The 23,033-nt window shown below is 48.1% G+C and overlaps 1 protein-coding gene across 4 annotated transcripts in view; it reads right to left on the minus strand.

Annotated features, from left to right (window-relative positions):
* The window catches only part of DNAH10 (dynein axonemal heavy chain 10), a 133,421-nt gene that overhangs the window by 5,442 nt on the left and 104,946 nt on the right, over positions 1-23,033 (minus strand). For 3 of the 4 annotated variants that reach the window (XM_077875303.1, XM_077875300.1, XM_077875301.1), the window contains 19 exons: positions 16,453-16,634; positions 15,276-15,412; positions 14,091-14,308; positions 12,833-13,054; positions 12,403-12,550; positions 10,239-10,518; positions 9,346-9,575; positions 8,067-8,340; positions 6,724-6,828; positions 6,175-6,329; positions 5,505-5,659; positions 4,207-4,390; positions 3,418-3,618; positions 2,511-2,720; positions 2,241-2,336; positions 1,400-1,571; positions 789-920; positions 398-609; positions 139-306 (listed from right to left, as the gene is read on the minus strand). In XM_077875303.1, the coding sequence (XP_077731429.1) occupies positions 139-306; positions 398-609; positions 789-920; positions 1,400-1,571; positions 2,241-2,336; positions 2,511-2,720; positions 3,418-3,618; positions 4,207-4,390; positions 5,505-5,659; positions 6,175-6,329; positions 6,724-6,828; positions 8,067-8,340; positions 9,346-9,575; positions 10,239-10,518; positions 12,403-12,550; positions 12,833-13,054; positions 14,091-14,308; positions 15,276-15,412; positions 16,453-16,634 (3,481 nt within the window). Of the gene's footprint in view, positions 1-138; positions 307-397; positions 610-788; positions 921-1,399; positions 1,572-2,240; positions 2,337-2,510; positions 2,721-3,417; positions 3,619-4,206; positions 4,391-5,504; positions 5,660-6,174; positions 6,330-6,723; positions 6,829-8,066; positions 8,341-9,345; positions 9,576-10,238; positions 10,519-12,402; positions 12,551-12,832; positions 13,055-14,090; positions 14,309-15,275; positions 15,413-16,452; positions 16,635-23,033 lie in introns of those variants that run through there. The other variant, XM_077875302.1, reaches the window with a different exon arrangement.

Genomic DNA, 23,033 nt, shown 5'->3' on the forward strand with positions numbered 1-23,033 from the left:
GTAGAGTCCAAGACCATTTCTAAAACACCCAATCAACTGCCAACCGAAGGCACCACTGCAGTTAGAGAGGGGCTGGAGGTGGTCAGGTGGTCCAGGCTGAACGTTGAACCAATGAAGAGACTGTTGCATCTAACTTACCCACAATGTGTACTGGCTGAACCGCCGCAGGAAGTAAGGCATCCAGTTTCCCAGGGACTTCAACGTGTCAGGGGCAAGCTTTCTCCAGATACTAGGGATTTGCCCGAGGAAAAGAGACCTGGCTACATCATCTAACTCGTTGCTCATTCCAACTTCTCCAGCCAAGGCCTGTGCACAGAATGGAGAGCAATCAGGCATGACTATCAGAGAAGTGGGTAGAGCATCTAGGCCGTGGTCTGCACATTAGGAGCATGCTCACCCTCTGAAGTTCAGCCAGAGACTTGGACATCCTTACAACAAGCTTGTTGAAGCGTTCCAGCTCCTGCAGAAGTACCACTGATGTGGGGGAGATTTCCACCCCAAGGTGCTTCCTGACCTGGTCCAAGTCAAAGACTTTAGGCATCTTGTTTTCTATGTCCTTGGCAACGTGGCCAATGTAATCATCTCGGCTGATGCCACTGCTGGATTCCCCTAAAACCAGGACACTTTTTAGGAAAAGCATGGCATCTGGGTGTTAGGACTGGGGCATCCAGAGCCTTCTGGCTCTTGGAATGGCATCAACAATATAGAAACTACAAGAACCAATAGCACTTTGTGCCAACACCTTCCACCCTAACCAAACTAATTCAGTCCTCCACGGTAGACTTTACCTGCCTGAGGCTGCAACTCCAGCAAGTGAGCCCACATGTCTCGAGCCGCCTGAGTGTAATAGCCGATCTCAGCATTGGAATGAAGACCAAACACTTCAGGTGTGTTGGCCAGTGGGAGGGCCTCAATGGCTTCTATAATCAGAACAGAGAATACCCTGTAATACCACCCTCGATTTCTGAGGTCCCACAGCCTCAGCATCCCCAGATATGCAAGACTAATTTCCACTGCTTAATGGCTTAATGGGTGACCTGTTTTTAAATAAAAAAAAAATATATACCACCATACCCTACTCCAGCTGTGTACTAATCATTTATGAAAATGCTCAGGGAGTTTCCTAGGCCACTCTGCCCTTCTGGGCAGAATCTGACATATTTGTCATCATTCCAGACAAGAAATCTGAACTAACTCCATCAGCACTGAGGCTATAAAGGACTTGCTGGGCCCCCTAAAAAAAAATGTAACAGAGCAGGCCCACCGGTCAAGGATCCCCACCAGCAGAGAGGTCAGAAGAGCCAACAAGACTACCATAGAAAACAGAACAGCTGAAATGTATGGTGGATCTCCCTTAGAAAACACTTTTAACATATATTTGATGCCTGAGAAATCTCACCGACAAATTTTTCCTTTACATCACCAGTGGGGATTTTATAGTCTACTTCCTTATTCTGGAAGAAGTGGAATGGCTGGAAAGTGTCAAAAATGAAGTCTCCCAGGTACTCATCCATGTAGATGGTCAGGATGCGTCGATCAAAGCTGTCAATGGCCCGTCCTCCATACATGACCTAAGTTATGGGGAGTGAGAGCTGGCCAGGAACCCAAGACCCGCCAGGGGAACCCTGAGACCTGAGGTGCCCTCGGGGAGACTCCTGCTGGCCTGGCCACTGTGCAGCTCAAACCATGTTGATCACATGCCTTTTGACCCATGGTGTAAACAGGTGCCCCAGGTGATATGCAGCCCTCGTGAAGTGCTGGGAGCCTGTATGCCATTTGCAAAATACCCAAACACAGTAAACAGGCCACAGAGCAACTAAAGAAGCCAGTCGCCACTTTGGTCTTTGGAATTGGTGATGTCCCTGTGTGAGCCATGTGCAGGCTGTGAGGGAGGCCTGTATAAAGTCATGGTCCCCAGTGTGGACCTCCGTGCCTACTGAACAGGAGTAAGATTACAACGACATGCCCAAGGCATAGCCAGGTGGGGAACTGCCGACCCCTAGAGAGCACAGCACCCAGGAGTGATAAATCTAGAACCTCCATGTGGATGGAACCCGCTTAGAAGACAACCGGGTGGTGAGCCAATAGAATTCCTCAGAGACCTAGGGTCTTCAGCTGATAGGTGGCAAAAGCAAGAGGGAAGTCACCAAGGGCTCAGAGGTCATGCACAGGGCACCAGGCCACAGCCCACTTCCAGCCCTGGGAGGCAGCCCATGAAAGGTCCCCCAAGATGCCCCTACCTCTCCAATTAGGTACTTGAGGCTGCCCCACGGGATCCTAGGGTCATGTTGCTGGAAGGCTTTTGTTAGGTATGTGTTCAGAATCTCCATGCAGACCTTAAGAGAGGAGGGACAGGCTCGGTTTTCGTCCAACCCACCAAGTCACTCAAGCTGTGCCCCTCTCCCGAAGTGCAGGCAGGAGCAGCTGTCCTAGCTGCAGAAAGGGTGGGGATGAGACAAGCTGGCTGAGGAGGAAGTTCCTCAGGAGGAGCAGCAACCACGTGTCTTCACCTGGAAGTCAGACTCATTGAAGTCATAGTACACATTCCACCCGATCTTCCCAAACTTTCTCCTCTCCTGCACCACTGCATGGAAGAATGCCAGCACGTAGACCAGGGATTTGAAAGCGGGGTGCGGACACTGCTCCAGCATGTCATGAGAGATCTTTAAATAAGTTGCTCTCATGTTGAGTTTCAGCCCGTTGGGTGGCTCCATAACAACCTGCCAGAAGACAAATCATTACAGAAACCACAGGCCCTTGAGTCCAGCTTGGAAGAGCATGCAAAATGTAGACATCTCAGGCTTTCCCTTCACCTCTGTGTGGCCACCTTCCCCATTCCCCAGAGAGCGAAAGTCTCTCGTTAAGGGCCCAAAGAAGTTAAGGAACTAGATACTGTTCTGGCTCCTGTTCATCAAATGGCCCAAAGAAGGTTCTTGAGCTTCTTTGGGCCATGGAATCTTCAAATGCAAAATGGGAGTAGTAAAGTTTTCCCTCTACCTGCCCCTGATGACAGATGACATTTCCAAACAGAACTTCTCTGGAGAGTAAGTTCAGTGGGGCATATAAGACACCAGAGCTAGATGTGGGTGGGCCTATCATTAGAGATAAAAAGAAGGTTTAATAAATGGGAAGTATAGGAAAACTAACCTAGATCTTGTTTTGGATACATGCGGAAGTGGTAAAGGCAGGCCGGAGAGTCATAATTGCCCCCCCAAAACTCACCCAATGCAGGGCATTGCTTATCTCTGAAGGGAAAGGAAGAGATTGAAGTGGGAAGGGTGGCCAAGAGAGTCTGGCTGTGTCCTAGGTTTATTTGAAAACACACACGCACACGAACACACATGCACACACATGGCAGAATGGTGGTGATCTGAGTCACGGGGCTGTGGGGATGGGGTGTTTGTCCTAAAGCCAGACCTTCAAGGACTTCTGCAGAATTCCAATGGGGAAGCCCTTGGTGGGGTCTGTCGTGAGCCACAGGCGGAAATCTGGGTGGGGCTTGGTGATCCTCTCCAGGGACTTCTCCAGATCTTTCAGCCACCGGACCAGGAGATGGCAGTTCTGCAGCATCAGCCACTGCCCACGAGCCACCGCCGTCTCCAGCAGCTGCAGAGCCACCTGCATCGATGGGGAGAGAAGTGACGAGTCAGTGTCCCAAAGTCACACTGACCCTGTGCTCTCCCAGAGACCCACTCCATGCCCCGAGAAAACGAAGAGCCCACTCCAGCAGAAGGCACGAAGATATGAGTGACCCAGGAGCTACAGAGGCTGCCTTCAAAGAACTGATCTTTTAGAATCCCTTCAGGGCCACTGGGCCACCAGGCTGGTCCCAGCCTGGAGCTCCAGGCTCTCTGGGACATTTGCAGCAGTGCCCTGACTACCCCACAGCCATGCCACGGGGATAATGACAACCCTAATTAGAAACAGGGATGTCACTAATACTGGAGGAAAGGAGGACTATGTGTGGACAGACATTGGAAACAACAGAGCACAATGTGCAGGCAAGGGCGGGCAGTGACAGCATGCCCACTCTAGAACCATCCTACTGTCCCACATCATCCTGGTACCCGAGTGCTGCTCAAGGGACTGGAATTGCACCCAGCTCACCGTGGAGGAGCACCCTTGAAACCAGATGTTAGCCCATTGCTAATGGAGGCCAGTGACATCACGTACATTTAGAGTTTGTTCCTTCCAACAACTAATTACCTTTTCTTGACCTTGACCCATGGCAAGGAATTTGAGGCGGTTTCCTCCAAAACCACTGCGCTCAGCTAATTTCATAAGGTCACTGGCAGGGTTGGAGCCGGGACTGAGGATGAACACAATGGGCGAGTTTGGCGTGCTCTGCTCAAAGATGGCTTCGAAGCTGATCATCGGGGGCTGCACATACCTAGTGAGGGAAAGAACGTGGGGGCCCTCATGGAGGACAGCCACAGCACACTCGCCTCATCCCTTCCAGAACCTTCTGGCTGTTCCTCTGCTATAGCTCTGCACAGGTGAGAGTCCAGTGTTTGTGCACGCATCACACACGAGAGGGTGAAGTCCTAGGGGACAGGGGCCCCACTGCATCCCCTAGCACAACCCAGCACATCCATGGGGATGCCTCCTGACAGGGGCCCTTCAAGGTGGACGTCCCCTTGGCACACAGCCCAGAGGTTCCACACCAGCAACTCCACAGGTATGTCCTGAATGGCCCACTTCTCAAGATTTTTGAAAATGAGTTGCCAACACATCAGGCTTGAGCAATTTCATGTAGAACCCCAAATTTGTAGCTTCTTTCAAAGAGTCAGAGGATCCAGCCACTCTGGGTCCCCCTTGCCCACTGGTGTGAACAGGAACTAAGGGGCAGCTGCCCCTGTGGACCAGGGTCAACTGTTCTGATTTGTCGCAGTCCCCACCCTGCCTCGCTCACTCGCTGCCATCTGAGCATGAGTCTGCAAGCCCAAGTCATCTGCCTGGCCTCAGTCCTGGAGCCACGTTGTCCAGTATGGAAGGTCAGTAGGCCTGTGTGGCTATTGAGCATGTGAAGTGTGGCCAGTCCAAGCTGAGATGGGCAAGCAAGGGTAAATTCACACAGGCAGGACTTTGAAGATATAATACCAAAAAAATTTTATTTTTATTTATTTATTTTTTTATTTTTATTTTTCCAAAAAAATTTTAAAACCCCATGTGAGATATCTCAATGTTTGTATTAATTACATGTTGAAATGATATTTATTTTATTTTTTACTTTTTTTGAAATGATATTTTAATGTGTTGAATAAATATTATTAATTTTAACTTTTATCTGTTTCTTTCCGAATGCGGCTACTAGAAGACTTCACACACGTGGTTTACACTGTACTTCTCCCAGATAGCGCAGAACTAGAGTGACTACCAAACACTGCTCAAAGCCAGGGCAGTGGTGGCTCTCTCAGAAGCTCACTGCTGTCTACCAGTCCGGGGTGTAGGGCAGCGGGCAGTGACCCCACAGAAGGTCAAAGCAAACTCAACAATGCACTTACTTCTCTCCCATTGTTACAGTCACATAGTCGGTCACCGCCCGATACACCCGATCCACACGGAAACAACGCAAAATAAGCAACTTCTGGAAAGGGGTGATGTTGTTATCGTAACCCAAAGGGAATGGAAACTGCTCGAGGGAGTCCAGGTCATACCACTGGGAAGAACAAAGAGTATTTTTGTGGTGGCTTTAACTCAGAAACGAAACAGGCCCCCATTTTTACAGGAAGGTCCCAAAAGTCACTGTAAAGGAATGAAACCTACAGAAGTATGACCTCAAGGTCACTTCCGGTCAGATCTGTCATTTTCGATTCCCTCCCCTTCCAAAACTATGACCTTCAGGGAGGGAGGGAGGGAGTCTTTTTGACTGCTGAGTCCCCAGTGCCCATCAAGGGTGGTTGGTGCCCATTTCTGAGTGGATGGATGGATGGATGGATGGACAGAGATGGATGGACTGACAGATGGACAGACAGATGGACAGATGGACAGTTCTCCCACAACACTAGCTGAGGTAGGTAAAGGAGAATTTGATCAAGGGTGCTGGCAGGCACTGACTACACTCTGACTGGGTCACTCTGGAGTATCTTCTCACTCACAAGGAGTAAGGCCATGATTTAAATCTCAAGATGACTGACAGGGAAAGGAAGGCGGAGGCAGAGAACATGGTTTCACCTCCTTCCAGACAGCCACGTGTTTCTCAATATCATCAGGAAGGTTCCCGAAGTCATCTGAGAACATTTCTGACAAAAGCATGATATCTTCCCATCCCTGGTCAGACAACCAAGCACAGGGCTTTTTCCGTTGGCTTTTCTCCAGGGAAATGTTTCCTAATCACAGAGAAAGGAAGTAAACAGCCGGCAGCCACATGCCGATTGGAGCGGGCAGCTCAGTACTTTGACTTCTCCCACTCCTGGGAGAACCTGCATCTCCAGAGGGGACTGGACAGACAGGGATACACGGCTTGCCTTGTCCCACTGCCTGGGACACCAGACAGGCAGGTCAATGTGGCTTCCAGCCTCAGGGAGCCTGTGGGCAGCAACCTGGCTGCTCTGGGCCAGACCAGAACCATTTCTGAGGCTGGAACTGCCAACTGAAATATTTGGTACGGCAGCGCCATCAGAAGTCAAGTTCTAAGGAGAAGTTTTGGTAATGCTGTTTCAACGAACAAGTGCAACGTGGGCCAAGGGAGTGGGGAAGAATGAAAGGAGGCACATTTGTCACCTTTTAAGAAGAAATCTAATTCTTCCTGGGGGACTCTGCCTTCTGCTTGTTCTATCTTGATCGTCATATTGAAAGAGAAGAGTAACTTGTGTCTCTCAAACAACCCTGGAGGGAAACATCAGAGGGGCACTGATAGAGTCAAGTCACTTTGAAAGTGGTGTTTCCTATGCACAAGCTTAAACATGAGAGAAGAACTGAAATTCCAGACAGCACGGTGGCACTCAGTCTCTGCTGCACAGTTGTCCACGTCTATGGCATCTAAGGACAGACACCACATGTAGGGACAGACACCAAGGGCTCAGTTTGCACCTGGAGCCCACCAACTGGCCTGTGGTGCCGCTCACTCGTGTGCATCTGCAGCAGCCCTGCCCAAAGCGGCACCCACCCCACCTGCCTGGAAGCACAGCACAGGGTCCAAAGGCGACTGGAGGACAGTATGATAGAAGTCCAGAGCTGCTTTCTCTATGGAAAACAGGTCGTTTGCCTAAGTGCGAGTTCTTGCCTGGTATAGTCTAGGTGTTAGAAGCTCCCTGCAAAAGGCTAGATAGGAAATATTTTTGACTTTGCAGGCTAGGTGGCCTCCAAAATAACTACTCATCTGCCCCTGCAGCAGACAAGCAGCCACAGATGACACAGAGACAAACAGGCATAGCCGTGTTCCAATAGCACGCTATTTACAAAAGCAGGCAGTGGGCCAGTAGTGGCCTGCTGGTCACGGTGTGCCAACCTCCACTGCAGAGCAAGCATTCCACCAATAGATTCTTTATTGATGGTGGATGCTAAATACTAAAGTTCTTCTTCTTTAAAAAAAAAATGGAAGAAATGGGGGCTCCTGGGTGGCTCAGCTGGTTAAAGTGTCTGCCTTCAGCTCAGGTCATGATCTGAGGGTCCTGGGATCAAGCCCTACATTGGGCTCCCTGCTCAGCAGGGAGTCTGCTTCTCCCTCTTGCTTGTGTGTGCTCTTTCTCAGACTCTTTCAAATAAATAAATGAATAAAAATCTTAAAAAAAAGAAGAAGAAATGTGTTCTTGGGGGAAAAAACTGTGTAAGTCAACATCTGTGACTCGAATTCCACCTTCTGTGAGCTGCAAGGGACAACAGTCCTCAACCTTGTTCCTGCCCTACTGGTAGGGGCTGAATTATGTCCCCCCCAAAATCCACATGTGGAACCCCTGACACGACCCCTTGTTCCTCCAATGTGACCATGTTTGGAGAAGGGGCCTTTAAAGAGGGAATGAAGGGAAACTGAGCCTCACATCCTAAACAGAAGAGATCTAGACAGACAGACAAAGGGGCACATGCACAGGGCATGTCTGTCCTAATCAGGGCAGAGAGGCGCTCACCCGTGCAACCGTAGTTATAGATGTTGAAAGTCAGCGTGTCCATAATGTTCTGTAATCGCTTCATGAGAATGGAATCAGGCAGGGACTTCTTAAGTGACAAGCCAAAGACCTCTAAGAAGACAATGAGGGAGTACTGGTACATGGCGTTCACCAGGGCCATCTCGGACAGCACAAAGAACAGGATGGCCCCCCTCCTGGCAGCCGGCCGGTAGCCATCTCGCAGCCTGTCTATGTCCAAAGCCGTCTTCTCCGCCAGCTTGAGCTTCTCCGATACCTAAAGCAAAGGTGCGCACCACCGTGGAAATGGAGAGACTTACACCATAACCAGAATGACTTACGAAATGGGCAAGAAAGCAAGGAATGCAGACAGCAGGAGCAGGAGGGAGCAGCAAAGAAATCCATGCAATGCTTGTGGAGGTTTGCAGAGCACCTACCCACCCTCTTGTGACGTGTAGTGGATGTTTGTTGGCTGGACTCCCTGGTACCTGTGCCCTGTTCTTCTAACAACAGTCCCTGACTCTAACTTGGAGACTCCAATTTCCCCCTCTCAGTCCATATGTTGGGTCCACCCCAACTCCAGGGGAGGAGCGTGTGACCCAGGCCCAGTCTACACACAGCACTCCCAGCCATGGTATTCGTTTGGGGTGGGTATGTGACTGAACTGACTCTCAGGACCTTCATGATAGAGACAGGTAAAGATTCTCACTCTTCCCTTTGGACCTGAACCTGAGGGGGCATGAGGCCATGCCCACCTGCTGACCATGAGGGGAGCTTGGCTCACAGGGAGGCAGAGAATGAAGCTGCCTCAACAAAAGGCCCACCCCAGAAACAGAGAGAAACTGAGCCCTAATGATATGTTTAGAGTCCTAGATCCAGCTCTACCTGAAGCCATCCCTGGACTTTCCACATTCTAGGCAGATAAATTCCCTGTTCACTTAAGTAGAGCTGGGTTTTCGATCACTTTTGACTCAAAGAGGCTGATCTGATGCACAAGGGTCCCTGGGAACACCTCTAGGGCCTCCCTCCTCATAGAACACCCCAATAGAGGTGGCCTGTTCTCATCAGGCAAAGCCTTGGATGACTAAGAGCTTAAATCTGATGCCAGCACAGTTGGCCATCCCCACCCCCACCGTACCCCTATTCCTCTGCTTCCAAGACCCAGGAATGAGGCCCTGAGATCACCAAATCCAGTTCTCTCCTTGAGCAGATGAGGGCACTGGCGCCCCAAAGGCACATCCAGGAACCACTACCACCACTCTCAGCTCAATGCAGTTTATACCTCCATGGCCTTGGATTTGGTCTCCTCCAGGGTCTGTACCAGCTCCACATTGTCCAGCATATTCCCCGTGGAGGTGGCCAGTTCCCGAAGCAGAGAGTCTTCCAAATCCTTCAGCAGGTTCTTGTTCTCACTCGTCTCCTGGATGAGGTGCTCCCGCTGCTCCTCCAGCTCTCGCCTCTCATAGGCCACCAGCACGCTCAGCAGCTGATCCTCGAGACCTTTCAGTGTGACTATGGGGAGCAAAGGGAGGCCATCACTGCCAGGCAGCCCATGTCTCCGTGCCCACTGCACGCTGTGCCTGGGCCAGGTGGAGGGTTCAACTGAGCCAGCACTTCGGGAACTCGAGGACTTGCTCCTGCCATCACTCTAAAGCCAACAGGTCAAAACCGTCAAAACAACACAGAGATGTTCCTTTACAGAGTGGTGGGCAACAAGCGTGCAGGGGCTCCCACACATTGGGGAGCCTGGGCTGAAAGCACACCCAACCTACTTAACCTATTTAAGTAGGTGGAGGACACTCCTAGAAAGTGGCAATGGTTCCTAACAGAATTAAGCTGGGAGGAAGGAGAAGGGGCATCTAAAATCATGCCACCTATTCAAACCCAGAATAACGTCCTGCCCCAGCAGAGTGGGGTCTCACCCTACTCCAAGTGTGCGTTTCCAAGAGCAATGGCCCAGACTCAGCAGCCCCCAAGCCACGCATCTCCCTGCCTCCCTAGGGGGCACCCAAACCTTCATCATTAAGAACCAACCAATGAAGACATGACCCTGAGAGCATGACCTGAGGTACCTGGGGAAAGCAAACCAAACAGTGCCCCATGGAAGCCCTGACTGCTGACTGTGGTCTCCATGCTGACCACCCCATTTGCCACTGAGGGTACAGACATCCTCACCCGTGTAGTTGATGACCATGGCCTTCCCAAACACAGATGGGGTGTATCTGGGATTGGCCAGCTTAGTGATTAGGTACAGTCGGAAATTTGAGTCATAATCCACTTCCTTATCCCCCAGGATGATGAACTGGCGTCCTTGGGTGACTTTGATATTCTTCTCCAAGACGTTATCAATCACAGGATCAATGTACTCGTCCACGTCATGGAACAGGAAAGGGGTCCCATACTTTATGGACATCTCGAGCTGCTTCAGGAAGTCAGGGTCGTTAAAGGAAGCCACCTGGAAGACAGGGTGGTAGGCACAGGGTGCTGTGTCCTCGGCACACACATGGGGAGAGCGCCTCTGGGGGGAGCCTCAAGGGAGGCCAGGAGGCCCACAGAAGCCAGAAAGCCACCACGGTCAAGCTCTGAGCAGCCAAAGGAACCATAGCAGTGTCAGGACGTCTCTCAGGAGACCTCAAGAGCATCCAACTCAGAGTCCACAGGAATGTTTATCTCCCTCACAGCTTTTCTTCTCCTCCCACCATGACAGTGGGAGGCTTTGATGACAGCTCATGACAGCTTTGATACCTCTTTCCTCAAAATGTCTGAAAAAACTCTCCTCAATTCCAGATCCCTGGGCCCTCTTTTATTCTGCTCACTAACTGAGCCTCCCCGCCAAGAGAGAGGAGGTGGGGGAGGGGATGGGGTAACTGGGTGACGGCCACTGAGGAGGGCACTTTATGGAATGAGCAAATGAATGTTGGCAAATTGAATTTAAATTAAATATATATATATATATGAAGAAGGTGGTAGGGGGAGCAGGGCTGGGGGCTAGGACAGGCCCTCTCAGGACCCTGGCAGGCTGAGGGGGGAGTGTCAAGGGCCACCTCCACATTAATAATATTTGTTTCACTGTAGCTGGGTGTCTATTTTAGAGCAGACCCTCCCCCAACAGCATGTACATATGTAGAAGCAGGGACTAGAAAAAAAAAATAAGGAAAAAGCAAAACTGAAAATCATGAGTTTGTGAAGTAGTTTAGCAAAAAGTGAATGAGCCCACCAATTTCACCCAGGAAAACTAAACACATATGTACACACACACATACACACACACAAAAACATGTACAGGAATGTTCACAACAGCATTATTCATCATAGCCAAAAAGTAGAAATAATCCAAATGTCCATCAACGGATAAATGGATGGTAAAAGGCAGTCTATCAGGGCACCTGAGTGGCTCAGTGGTTGAGCGTCTGCCTTTGGCTCAGGGAATGATCCTGGGGTCCTAGAAGATCCGATGGAGTCTTGCATCGGGCTCCCGGCAGGGATCCTGCTCCTTCTTCTGCCTATGTCTCTGCCTCTCTCTGTGTGTCTCTCATGAATAAATAAATAAAATCTTTTTAAAAATAAAAATAAAAAACAAAATAAAAGGCGGTCTATCCACACAATGGAGTATGATTCAACCGTGAAGAGGAAGGAAGCTCTGACACTTGCTAGAACCTGGATGAACCTCAAAAACATGATGCTCAGTGAGAGAAGCCAGACATGAAAGGCCACATAGTGTATGACAACCCCACTGATATGAGATGTTGAGAAGAGATGAACCTACAAAATATATTAGAGGTGCTAGGAGATGGGGGTGATGGGAGGATGGGGCGGGTGACGGATAAAGCACACAGCATTGCTTTTTGGGGGTGGTAAAAACTGATTCTGGTGATTGTTATACAACACTGTATATAATATACTAAAAATCATTGAATTGTACACTTTAAATGGGTGAATTTTACAGTATGTGAATTACATCTCAACTAAAAGATACTGAGATATCTTTCCTTCGTTCAAAAAATAAAAATAAAAAAGATTGAGCATCTCAGGCCACTCAGCTCTGTGCAGGTAAGGAGGATGCAAAGACAAGGAAAGCATGATCTCCACCTTCAAGTCACTCATAGCTGCGAGGCAAAGCACAGGTAAGAGAGCAAAGCGCAAGGCAGGCCATGCTGCCCTCAAAGACTCAACAGGACGGGTGTGCAGGGATGGAGAGGGCTCTACCCAGATGTTCAGGACAGTGATATGTCAGCTCAGCCCAGGGCCTGGGGCTGCCAGCTAGAGACCTTGAGAGAGGCAGGCTGTGCCCCAGGAGCAGGCAGTGAGGACAGAGGACACCAGGGAGAGCTGGTCATACCCGCAGGTTATTTTTCTCCTCTTTTCTCTTTATCCAGTTGAGGGCCTGCTGCTGGGGGTCGATGCAGAGGGGGAAGCGGCTGGCCCGGGTGGTAAGGATGCCATTCTGAACCGAGAGCTCATCGGGGGGCAGCCCCTGGGATCCCCACCTGGAAGGGACAGTGACAGGGAAATCTATTTTTCTTGTCAAGTTGTAACCGGGTGCTAAGAGTAACAGGCTTAGCCTTTCAGAACAATCTACCAGCCCCCAGGCTGCTCAACTCTCCTCAGGGTCGGGGAAGCTGGATTTGCAGCTCACCTTGCCATTTCTACACAAATCAGCTACACTCCTCCCTCTCCTGCACCAGGATGACACCCATGTGGACCACTCAGCAACCCCCGCCCCCCCCACCCCAGGCACCCTTGTCCTCCGGGCTCAGGCTCACACACACCTGCTGATCTCAACATCATCGGTGAGCAGGTTTTCTAACCGGAAAGGCTGGCTCAGGGGAATCTCCCGCTCCAGGATATCATTCTGCCAAACTTGCTTGACCATCTGGTCACGGAACTCCCAGGTGAATGCGCCCTCATAGCTCAGGAAAGCTGAGCAGAGCAGGCAATCCCCCAGCAGCTTCACTCGCCGGTGCATCAGCTCCTCCAGGTCGCTCAGCCACCTGGCACAGGAGATAAGGGCTACGGTAAGCCGTTATCTCCTAGCACAATCAGAAGGAACATTCTAGAAGAAATGCTTGGACACATTGCTAATGGGGCTAGCCAGAAGGAAACATCATTGGAGACAGTCTCTTCTTTTAGAAACAAAGAATACCAGGTCATTTTGGGACTTCCTACCCTAGGAAGCCCAGGGTTTTAGAAGATCATGTTCAATTGCAGGGCTCAGCAGAACCCAGCATCTAGTGGGCTGGGTAATTGTTTGCGGGATGCATCTAGTCTCAAAGCTATTTATTAAGCAGTAATCACATTGTTTCTGAATGCTTTAATCAGTAACTTAAAGACACTCCCAGTAGAACTCATGAGATCTGGTCCTGCTTGGGTGACAAAATTCTACCCCAGATAAAAGGAAGTAGATGTTTCATTTGGCCCCTTTTGCTAAGTGGCCCAGTCTTCTAGGTTTTAGAAATACTGAAAATGGTTTATTTCCCATAAGCAAACAGTATCTTTTAGTGTTTTCCATACCACTTTTTAGGTACCAGATTAGGAACTACTCTCACATCCAGTGGACCAGTTATGGCCAAACAGCCTTGCCGCTAGGCATCAGCCAGCCAACCTGACCTGCTCAAAATTGAAGCTCAGGACCAAGCCAGACACAAGAGCCTTTAGAAGACATCTGTCCAGCAACAGAGGCGGACTCCTCCTCCAGACTCACCCAGGAGGCACTCAGGGTTAAAGGTCTCCCAAGAAGTAAACATTTCCAGGACAGACGGCACCTTACCAGAGACACTGGTGCCTCCCTGTCTCCACAGCAGCATTGCCTCCTTAACCCTTAATAATTATCTAATAAACCACAGAATGTGTAAAATGGTATTAGCTGCCCTGAATGTGTTAAGCAAAATCAGAATTTTCCCACACTGTTTTCAGGTAAAACTGCAACGTGGAGTTGAGACGACATGGCAAGGAAGTTGGTTGCTGATGTCCACTCACAGACCCCTTCTGGCTCGGAGCTCTCATTGGAGGGGTCCCTTCGGTGCTGACCTGATGTTCTCAGAGCCCAGCCCAGAGATGAGCTTGTCCGCAGCGATCAGCCGCCTCTCCATGATATCGGCTTCTTCCTGCAGCTTCTGCTTTTCCAGAATGGCTGCCTCGTATTTGGCCCCCAGAGCCTCCAGTTCCCTCTGGATGGCTGCCAACTCATTCTGGATCCTTTCGAGCTCACGTTTAGTGAGATAAAAGTTCCGCTCCAGCCTGGCCACCTAAGTGGAGACAAGTCACAGAACGGTGGGGAAAGGTGCTATAGTAGGTCAGGGATAAAAGAGCCTCACCCTTGGGCTTGTGTCCACACCACATCTCTAATGATGTTCCCACTCTTTGGGGCCACCATATGCCCTGCTGAGGGATATGGCTCTTTTTCTTAGTCACCTCTTCCACCATTGGCTGCAAAAGCACTAATCCCATTGGAAAAAAAGATATCCTGCATCCAAGTTGGCAGATAGCTTAATTTCTGTGTGTGTTGAGGTCACAGCAAAATGACACTGTGGTTCTGAATCAAAAAGTCAAAAGAATTCATTGAAAACAGTCCCAGACACCTGATTCCAAGTTTTCTGAGTAACAAAATTCTGAGTTATAAAGCAATGTCAAAATATGTCTCAAAATGATCAAGTCACCTTATAACTCTCTTTGTATTGTGTGTTCCACATGTTACTTGACCCAGGAATTCTCATCTGGGGCTGATTTTGCCACCACCCCCGCTCCCACCCCCAGAGGACATATGGCAATGTCTGGAAACATTTTTAGTTGTCAAAACGGAGGGGTAGGGTCAATGGCATCCAGCAGGTAGAGGCCAGGGATGCTGCTACACAGCCTGTAGTGCACCAGACAGGACAGCACCCACCACACAGGACTGTCCAGCCCCAAATGTCATTAGCACCGAGTCTGAGTGTCCTGCTTTAGTTATAGAGGATGATTTTTACCCATAAGTCTTCATCTTTTCACACAAAATTTGAAATCTTCCAGACTTTGGTTCCGCCAGTTCATTCACACTGTCCAGATGAGAGTTATATAATTCAAGGTTATCACTTATTAGTGGTGGAGGGGGAAATGTTTATGTGATTTAAAATTGGAACTTTGCCAGAATTTTTCCAGCAAAGTTGTGGATGTAGTAATTCTGACTCCAGGTTGCTCTCTTGGCAGCAGTGTGTAGGTCTTACACATGGACAATACCTTTTCTCTTTTGGGCTTGATTTCTCTAAAAACATCACAGTAGCCCATTACAGCTTCAACAAATTTCAGCATCCCCAGGCCTGCTTTGCTCACAGCTTCCATTTCTTCGGTTGTGGTATTGAGGGTCTTCAAGAGGCCTAATGGTCAAAGGTGCAATAATTTTGATGAGTGACTAGCCTCATCTTGGGGAAGTAAAATAGGAAATAAACTGTCGATGGACAAGAGTCACTAAATGAGTTTTGTGTAGGTGGACACTTCAGATGTGAGTGAGAGGCACAGGTTACTACTGCCCAGGACATCCTATGATCCAGGTACATGGATGTCCATGGTGTCCGTGGGGACCCCCAACTGCATCACAGTGGCTCAGAGCAGGGAGTTAGCTGAAATTCATATGCCATGATGGGTCACCATCACCTCTACCCATACCCTCACCTCAAGAGGTTTCACATGAATAGAAACCCATCCAGTCAATACTCAAGTAAAGAGAGGTTCTTGGGTTTTTACAGTTGTTATCCTTTGTGTTTCACTCAGTTTTATTTCTGAGTGGCTGAGAAAGAGCATTTGATAATAACGTTCTGAACAAACCATGAAGATAAACAGTGACACTAAGAATTTGAATGACCTTTCACAAAGACTAAAGCCTCATCCCCACTGGCTAAGCATCTAGGCCAGTCAGGCATCAGACTCAAAGGGAAAGCAGGCATTCTATAACTGAAGATGGGGAGGTTGGCTGTGGTGCCAGCCCCTCCTCACCCATTTCCCAGAGACCTATAGAAGACTTTATACTGGCAAGAGATGCAAGAGGAGAAGTCAGGGTTAGAGCGCCTCTTGCACCCCCATGCTTAATGGACAAGACGGACGGAAGACAAGGCCAGCCTGGGTCCATAGGAAGGTCCTGTTTCCTAATGGGAAACACCAGAGTGATTGCTGTTGAATGTTCAGAGGGCATCAGCTGCTATGGCCCATCTAGCATCCAGCCTTTCCATTTCACACAACAGCCTTCCATCTGCCTTTTGGAATGATTATTTGGGCTATCCCATCTGTAGGGCCACAGTGACAACTGACCACAACAGGAGGGCTAGCCTGGGACTAGTATCCCTCTGTCCTCTCCATCCCTGCTCCCAAAGCCTGAGCTGCAAGATCAACCCTGGCTATCCCTGTGTCTGTCCGTATGCACCTCTGATATTTTTCACTTGGCTCTGGGTGATTGAATCAAAATCAATCTCCATCAGCGATCTCAGGAAATTCGGGTCAGACATCATGCCCTTGGCAGTCTTCCAGTTGAGCTCTTTGTACCCTTTCATGATGAGGATGCACTCACACACGGTCTGCACCTGTTTGGGGGGCTTAGCAAAGGACCTGGTGAGAAACAAGAACGTGTGTGAATCAGACCCAGAAGTGGCCGCGATCTAGCCTGAGTGAGAGTTCCACAAAAAATGGCTCAACCCAGAGTCATTTCTTAGAGGTGACACTGATTGGAAGCAGAGAAAGCCATATCCCAACATGGACTGGGGCGCCTCAGGTGCGCTTCTCCCAGGGCAGGGACTGGTCTCAGCCATCAGGTGCCAGATCAGTCTCCTCGAAACTGACTGGCATCAGAATCATGGGGGCGGGGACCATTAAATGCAAACCCAGGCTACCCCAAGCATCTGAGTCAGTAAGCCAGGGTGGAGTCTAAGAATCTGTCTCTAATTACACCCTGGGGTAGCTCCTCAGACTCTGTCATGTAGCCACTGGCATTATTGCCATCCTCCACCTCCTCTTTGTCATCATCCTATTTTCCATTTATTAGATGAAGGTACAGGACTCAGAGTATTTGGATGGCCTGCCCATGTTCACACAGCCTATGGGGTCTGGGATCCCTACATCCTGGGCTCCTTCCAGCTATGTCACTCCTTCACCATTTCCTTTGTCTTTGATGAGACCAGACCATCACTCTGCTGCTCCAAACACTCAGATGTCCAGTACCCTCAACCCTCCAGGGAACTGAGACTCGAGGGAAGGGGACAGAGAACAGCAGGTCTGGTAGAGACAGAAGAAGGAATGGGTGGCATGTTAACTGTACCCGGGGGGGGCTCTTGGCTGTCTGCTGCTGGGCAAAGTCTCTAAAAGACACATGAGTCCTGCAGACACCAAAATGATGAAGAGAGACAGAAGCATACGGAAAATGATGAAGAAGAGGTGAAGGGAAGGAAAGAAAAGGAGGAGAGAAGAGGTGGAGATGACAGAGGCCCCTGAAGGGCACAGGACAGTCTAGGAGCAGGGTGAGGTGGAACCCCAGCCAGTCCACCAGGAGCCCAGAGAGACCAGGAGGCGAGCAGGAGGGGGAGAGAGAACAAGAGAGTGGGAACAACCCAGCCAGCACAGCAATATGGAGACTGTCTATACTGGGCAAGTGCTCCCCTATCCCAGGCCCCAAGACCCCCACCCACTTGCCTGCAGACAAGAGAGGAGAGAAGGAGCCACACGGTGTAAGGACAAGCAGAGGCAATGACTCCAGCACAAAGACCAATGATTAAAGTAATGGTCCTGAGTCACCAGGGAGAGGTTCAATTATACTGGCATTAGGCGCCTACAAAAGCAGGCAACACTCAACTGTTTTTAAAAGGTTTCCTTTGGGGTTGACGAAGGCCAGGCCCAGGCCACTGATCTTTGAATAATCAGAGAAGGAAAAAATCAGTAAGATGTTTTCAGATATAAGACAGAAAAAAACCCAGCCTCTATGCAGGGTCCTGAGCCTATGGGCAAGCTATAAACCATCCAGGGCTCTCAATATTCCCATCTGTAAAATGGGGAGGCAGAACCAGACCTTCCTGCTCCAAAACTCTGTGAGTCTGTGAAAGTGAAGTTCTCTGCTATCAGCTTACAAACTAGGACCTAGAACCATGTTTACCAACACATATCACTGTCATAACACGGGATAACTGAAGTGTTAATAATCTTGAGGCTGTCAGTCTGGGAAATAGAAACGTTTCTGTTTCATTTCCTTTCTCTTATCACAAAACAAACTCAGGTGTGTGTGAGAGAGAGAGATGATGATGATGATGATGATGATGATGATGATGATAAGATGCTGTCCTCCCTGGAGGGGAAGAATTATCACAAACCACACTCCCTACCTTCTCTCACTCTAACCCAGACTCTCTGTCTGCTTTTCCCTTGGCCCAAGCTCCTTCCAGCCTCAGAGCCTTCCCCCCTCCAACCTCTATCCTCCAGCTGGTGAATCCCTACTCTCTAGTCACATCTCAGTTTAAATGTCACTTCCAGGGACAGAGACAGTGGGACGCCTGGGTGATGCAGTTGGTTAAGCATAAGACACTTGATTTTGGCTCAGGTCATAATCTCAGGGTCCTGGGATCAAGCCCTGCATCAGGCTCCAACCTGAGTGTCTGCTTGGGTTTCTCTCTCCTTCTCCTCCTCCCCCTCCCCACCTCTCAAATAAATAAAGAAACCTTTAAAAAATAAATGTCAAAAAAATAAAATAAATAAAAAATAAATGTCATTCCTGAGGAATACCTTCCTCAGCCTCCCATCCTCCAGACTAGGTTAAGTTCCCCCATTATCTACAGTCATGGCAGCAAAGACCTTCTCGTCTAACTTTTTGGGTGATTTTACTGAACATATGGGATTCCTAAATGAATGCCTGTGCCTTCCTGAGAGTGTCAGTTGAATGTAGTGAAGACTCTGCCTGCCTGGTTCACTGCTGCTCAGCCCCAGTGCCAGCACAGGGTGGGTGTGTGGTAGGCACCCAAAGACTACCAAATGAACGGAAGGAAAAAAAGGAAAATCTCAAGCCAGTAACAAAGGGAGCATTTATACTACAGAGGATCATCCATTTTTAATCTTCATGACTCCTAATCTTCCTGCCTTAATATCTGATGACTACTACAAAGGGGATTGAACATTACAGAAAGAAAGTGCTAAATTGTCAAGATGTCAGTGCTGGCTCACCACAATTAACATCCAAACAACCTAAAGAAAGCCAGATTATAGTCATCTGGAAAAAATAAAATTGGATCCGAACTACACTGAACTCCAGTAAAATCCAAAAGATCAAATATTTAACTGTATAGAATTAAACTGTAAAAGTACAGGAAGAAATCATGGGGAAACTGTTTTATAATCCTGCAGTTTTAAAGCCTTTTAAGTATTAAGTATTACATTATATCCAAAAGCCATAAAATAAAATATTGCTAAAGTCTGCCACATAAAAATAAAAATTTTATATACAACAAACACAAACACACATACAAACCTCACCAGCAAAGTCAAATGGCCAATGAACCACTGGGGAAAATATCTGCAACTCACATCATGGATATAAAGCTGATCTCCCTATCACATAAAAAGCTACTAGTTTATAAGTTTCTCTTTGTTACCATTAATAGGAAAGAAGCATCTTGGACATGAGATTGTTAAGCTGTCTCTGAGAAATGTCAGAACTTACTAGGTTGGCAGCAGAGGGGCAGAAGGAAGTATAGAGGGAGAGTTGTATACAGATGTTTTCATATTTACATTTTTTTTTCATATTTACATTTTAATGATAACGTGTATTAGTCTCTTTGGCTGTACTATAGAAATACATTAAGTGATTCAATGGAAACATACCTCTTTGCTAATTGAATATTATAGATTGGATGATGAATTCTTTTAGAAGCATTATATTTTGTGTACTCTGTTACTTTGTCTCAGTTTTTAATTTTTTAAAAATTTTTTAAAATTTTTATTTATTTATGATAGTCAGAGAGAGAGAGAGAGAGAGGCAGAGACACATGCAGAGGGAGAAGCAGGCTCCATGCACCGGGAGCCCAATGTGGGATTCGATCCCGGGTCTCCAGGATCGCGCCCTGGGCCAAAGGCAGGCACCAAACTGCTGCGCCACCCAGGGATCCCTCTCAGTTTTTAATTGAACATTAAGGGAATGCAGTATTTTAATTGTAACTCTGCCAATATCTTTATCTAGAGGCCTGTTGCCATTTTTGTCTTTTATATTTTTGTCGCCAAGAAAGGCAAGATTACATTTTTTTTTTTCAGATGGAGTTGGTGTAGTGTATTCTTGGTTATCAAAATACTCATAGTTTGGGGACTTCGACATGATAAATATTCATGGCGCGTAAAAGCATGATACATAATTGTACGACCTTACTTAAAATGCTTACTTGAGTAGATAGATACACACACGGGACATAGAAGTCAAACTGTAAACTGCTTGTGATTATGGATGACTTTGTTCTTTCCTTCTTGTGTTTTTCAGTTTCCTTTTATGCACATATTAACTTTTAAAAAATAAAATTTTAAAAAAGCCACTAGAAATGCATAAGGAGGAAAAAAGCAATAATAACAATTCAACAGATAAATGGGCAAAGCATATGAACAGTTCACAGAAAAGGAAATACACACAACCTTTACACACATTTTTCACATATGAAATAAAGGCCAACCTGACTTGCAATAGGGAAATGCACATTAAAACTACACAATACTATTTTTCATCTACAAAATGAGCAAAAATTCAAATGTATAATAATGTTCTCTGTTGGTGAGGCTATGAAAAAGCAGGCAAATCACATGGATTGTAAGTAGAAGATAAACTGGTTCCACCCTCAGGGAGAGCATTAAATAGTAGTAGCTGTAGACATTATAAAAGCACACATCCCTGAGCTCAGCAATTCCATCTGTGGAAGTGTGCCCTTCCAGTGGACTCACCCAGTTGCAGAATTAAGTATAGTCAGGATTATTCTTTGCCATGCAAGTCATAAAGGCAAAAGACTGGCAAGAGATTCATAAACTGGGGCTGGTTAAATAGATAATGGCACAACCACACTGTGAAATATGATGGGCTTTTTTGAAATATTGAGGAAGTTCATCCTATGGCAACATGCAAAAGATCTCCAAAATGCATTGTACACTGGAGAAGCCAAGATATAGGAAAATGTGTGCAGACATTTACACACACACACACACACAAAAAAGGAAGAAAAAAGAATACTCAGGTATCCCTTGTTCTACTACTAACTTCAGAGTCTAAAGTTGGGAACTCAAGAGACACATGTATTACCTGGTTGCCTTGATCTTGCATAAAAACTCTCTGGATGGATACATGAGAACTGAAAGGCAATGGATATCTGTTGTGTGGGGGGAGGGGTACTAAGCTGATGGGGCTTGTGGGAGGGGCTTTCAAATGTCTTTTTTATGTTGGAACCATGATTCTAGTTCATGCTTACTTGGCACTGACTGCATGGTCAACCCAATCCTGAGAACTCTTCATATAATAGTTCAGTCGATCCTCTACATCGCCCTGATGCCATGGGGACAGTTATCATCCACATGTTACAAATTAAGAAACTGCAGCACAGAGAGGCTAGGTGACTTGCCAAAAGTCACACAGCCCATAAGAGACAGAGCCATGCATGAGCATATCTATTCCAATAGTTACTTAAAATTTTTTTTTAATTTTAAAATTTAAAATTTTTTTCCTTTTAGGTCATAGGCCATTTCCACTTTCTCAGAAAGGAGCTGAGCATCTATCTCACACCTGTCTTGGGTGTGAGGCAGGCATCCCTTGCTCACTGCAGGGGACATAGCAAGCTCTCCGTTTACTTCTGTAGAAACCCCATAGCCCCATTTTGCACCCCCTCGTTGGGTTGATGGGGGACTCACAGTCCCACCTCTCCAAATAAACCCACCTCAAAACTCCCCAGCTCTATGCTCTCGCAGTATTTTTATGCTGCTGACCTGGGAGTGGTGCCCAAAATTCATGTAACTGGTGATTGGCCATTTCCCTTGAAAACGTATATGCTGATGGCCTATCCTACAGCACAAGCTGGTAAGCATTTCTGCCTTGTTCCAGGCCCTGGTCCGGACATCTGACACATACGACTGTCCTTATACTTTCATTCAACCCCACTTTGGAAAACTGAAACAATGCCTTCTTGCTAACAGCAGGAGCATCTGCAGATCACCTCCCAAGAACTGCTTGGGTCCTCTGCCATGGAACAAGCTGAAGATTCTGTTCAAATCGCCATGTTTCACTACCGAGCAAACAACAAGGGCAAAGGAAGGCTGTTCAGCCCTCAGTAAGAGCGAGAAGCATAGAGAACAAGCCTCATTCTTCCCAGAGCCCAAGATGGAAAGTCAACCTCTGATCCTGACCTGAAAGCAGGAGTCTCTCTAACATGAGACCTGGTTGTGGGGCCTAGGGGACTGAACCCCTCCTGCAAATGAGGATGTGATGGGGAGAGCTGAGGGATTGAGGGGGTCACCGGGGAGTGGGGAGCTGTGTGTGGGGCCAGCACACAGGGGAGTGCTCCTTCCCGCCTTTAGTCTTGGTGCTACATTTACCAGTGAGCTCTATTAGGGGCACCCTAGGGTCAGACCACACAATGTGGGGAGAAAGCTCCCCGCCGGCGCCATCCCAGGCCCCTTCTCCTGGGAGGCCTCTGGTTGTGGGAGCTGCAGTCATTTCACAGATTGACTTGCCAAATGCCTGGGGCCACAATGAAGAGCCACTTTCCCCACATGCACATGGCTTGGCTTGAAGTGGATGAGAGCATCCCCTATCAGTCCTCAGAGACACAGCTGTCACAGTATTTTCAGCAGGGCGCTTGCCCCCTGCACCAGGTGCCTGGCTGGTGTTCAGGGCAGACAGTAGTGGGCTTCCTGAGGAGAGCACTGGCTTGTGAAGCCCCACCTCTCCTGCACACCCCACTCCGGAACTCAGTCCCCTTCTGTGAGACAGCCCAAGTTCAAAGGCAATAG

The sequence above is a fragment of the Canis aureus genome, chromosome 27 (genome assembly GCF_053574225.1).
Source record: "Canis aureus isolate CA01 chromosome 27, VMU_Caureus_v.1.0, whole genome shotgun sequence".
Classification (NCBI taxonomy): Eukaryota; Metazoa; Chordata; class Mammalia; order Carnivora; family Canidae; genus Canis; species Canis aureus.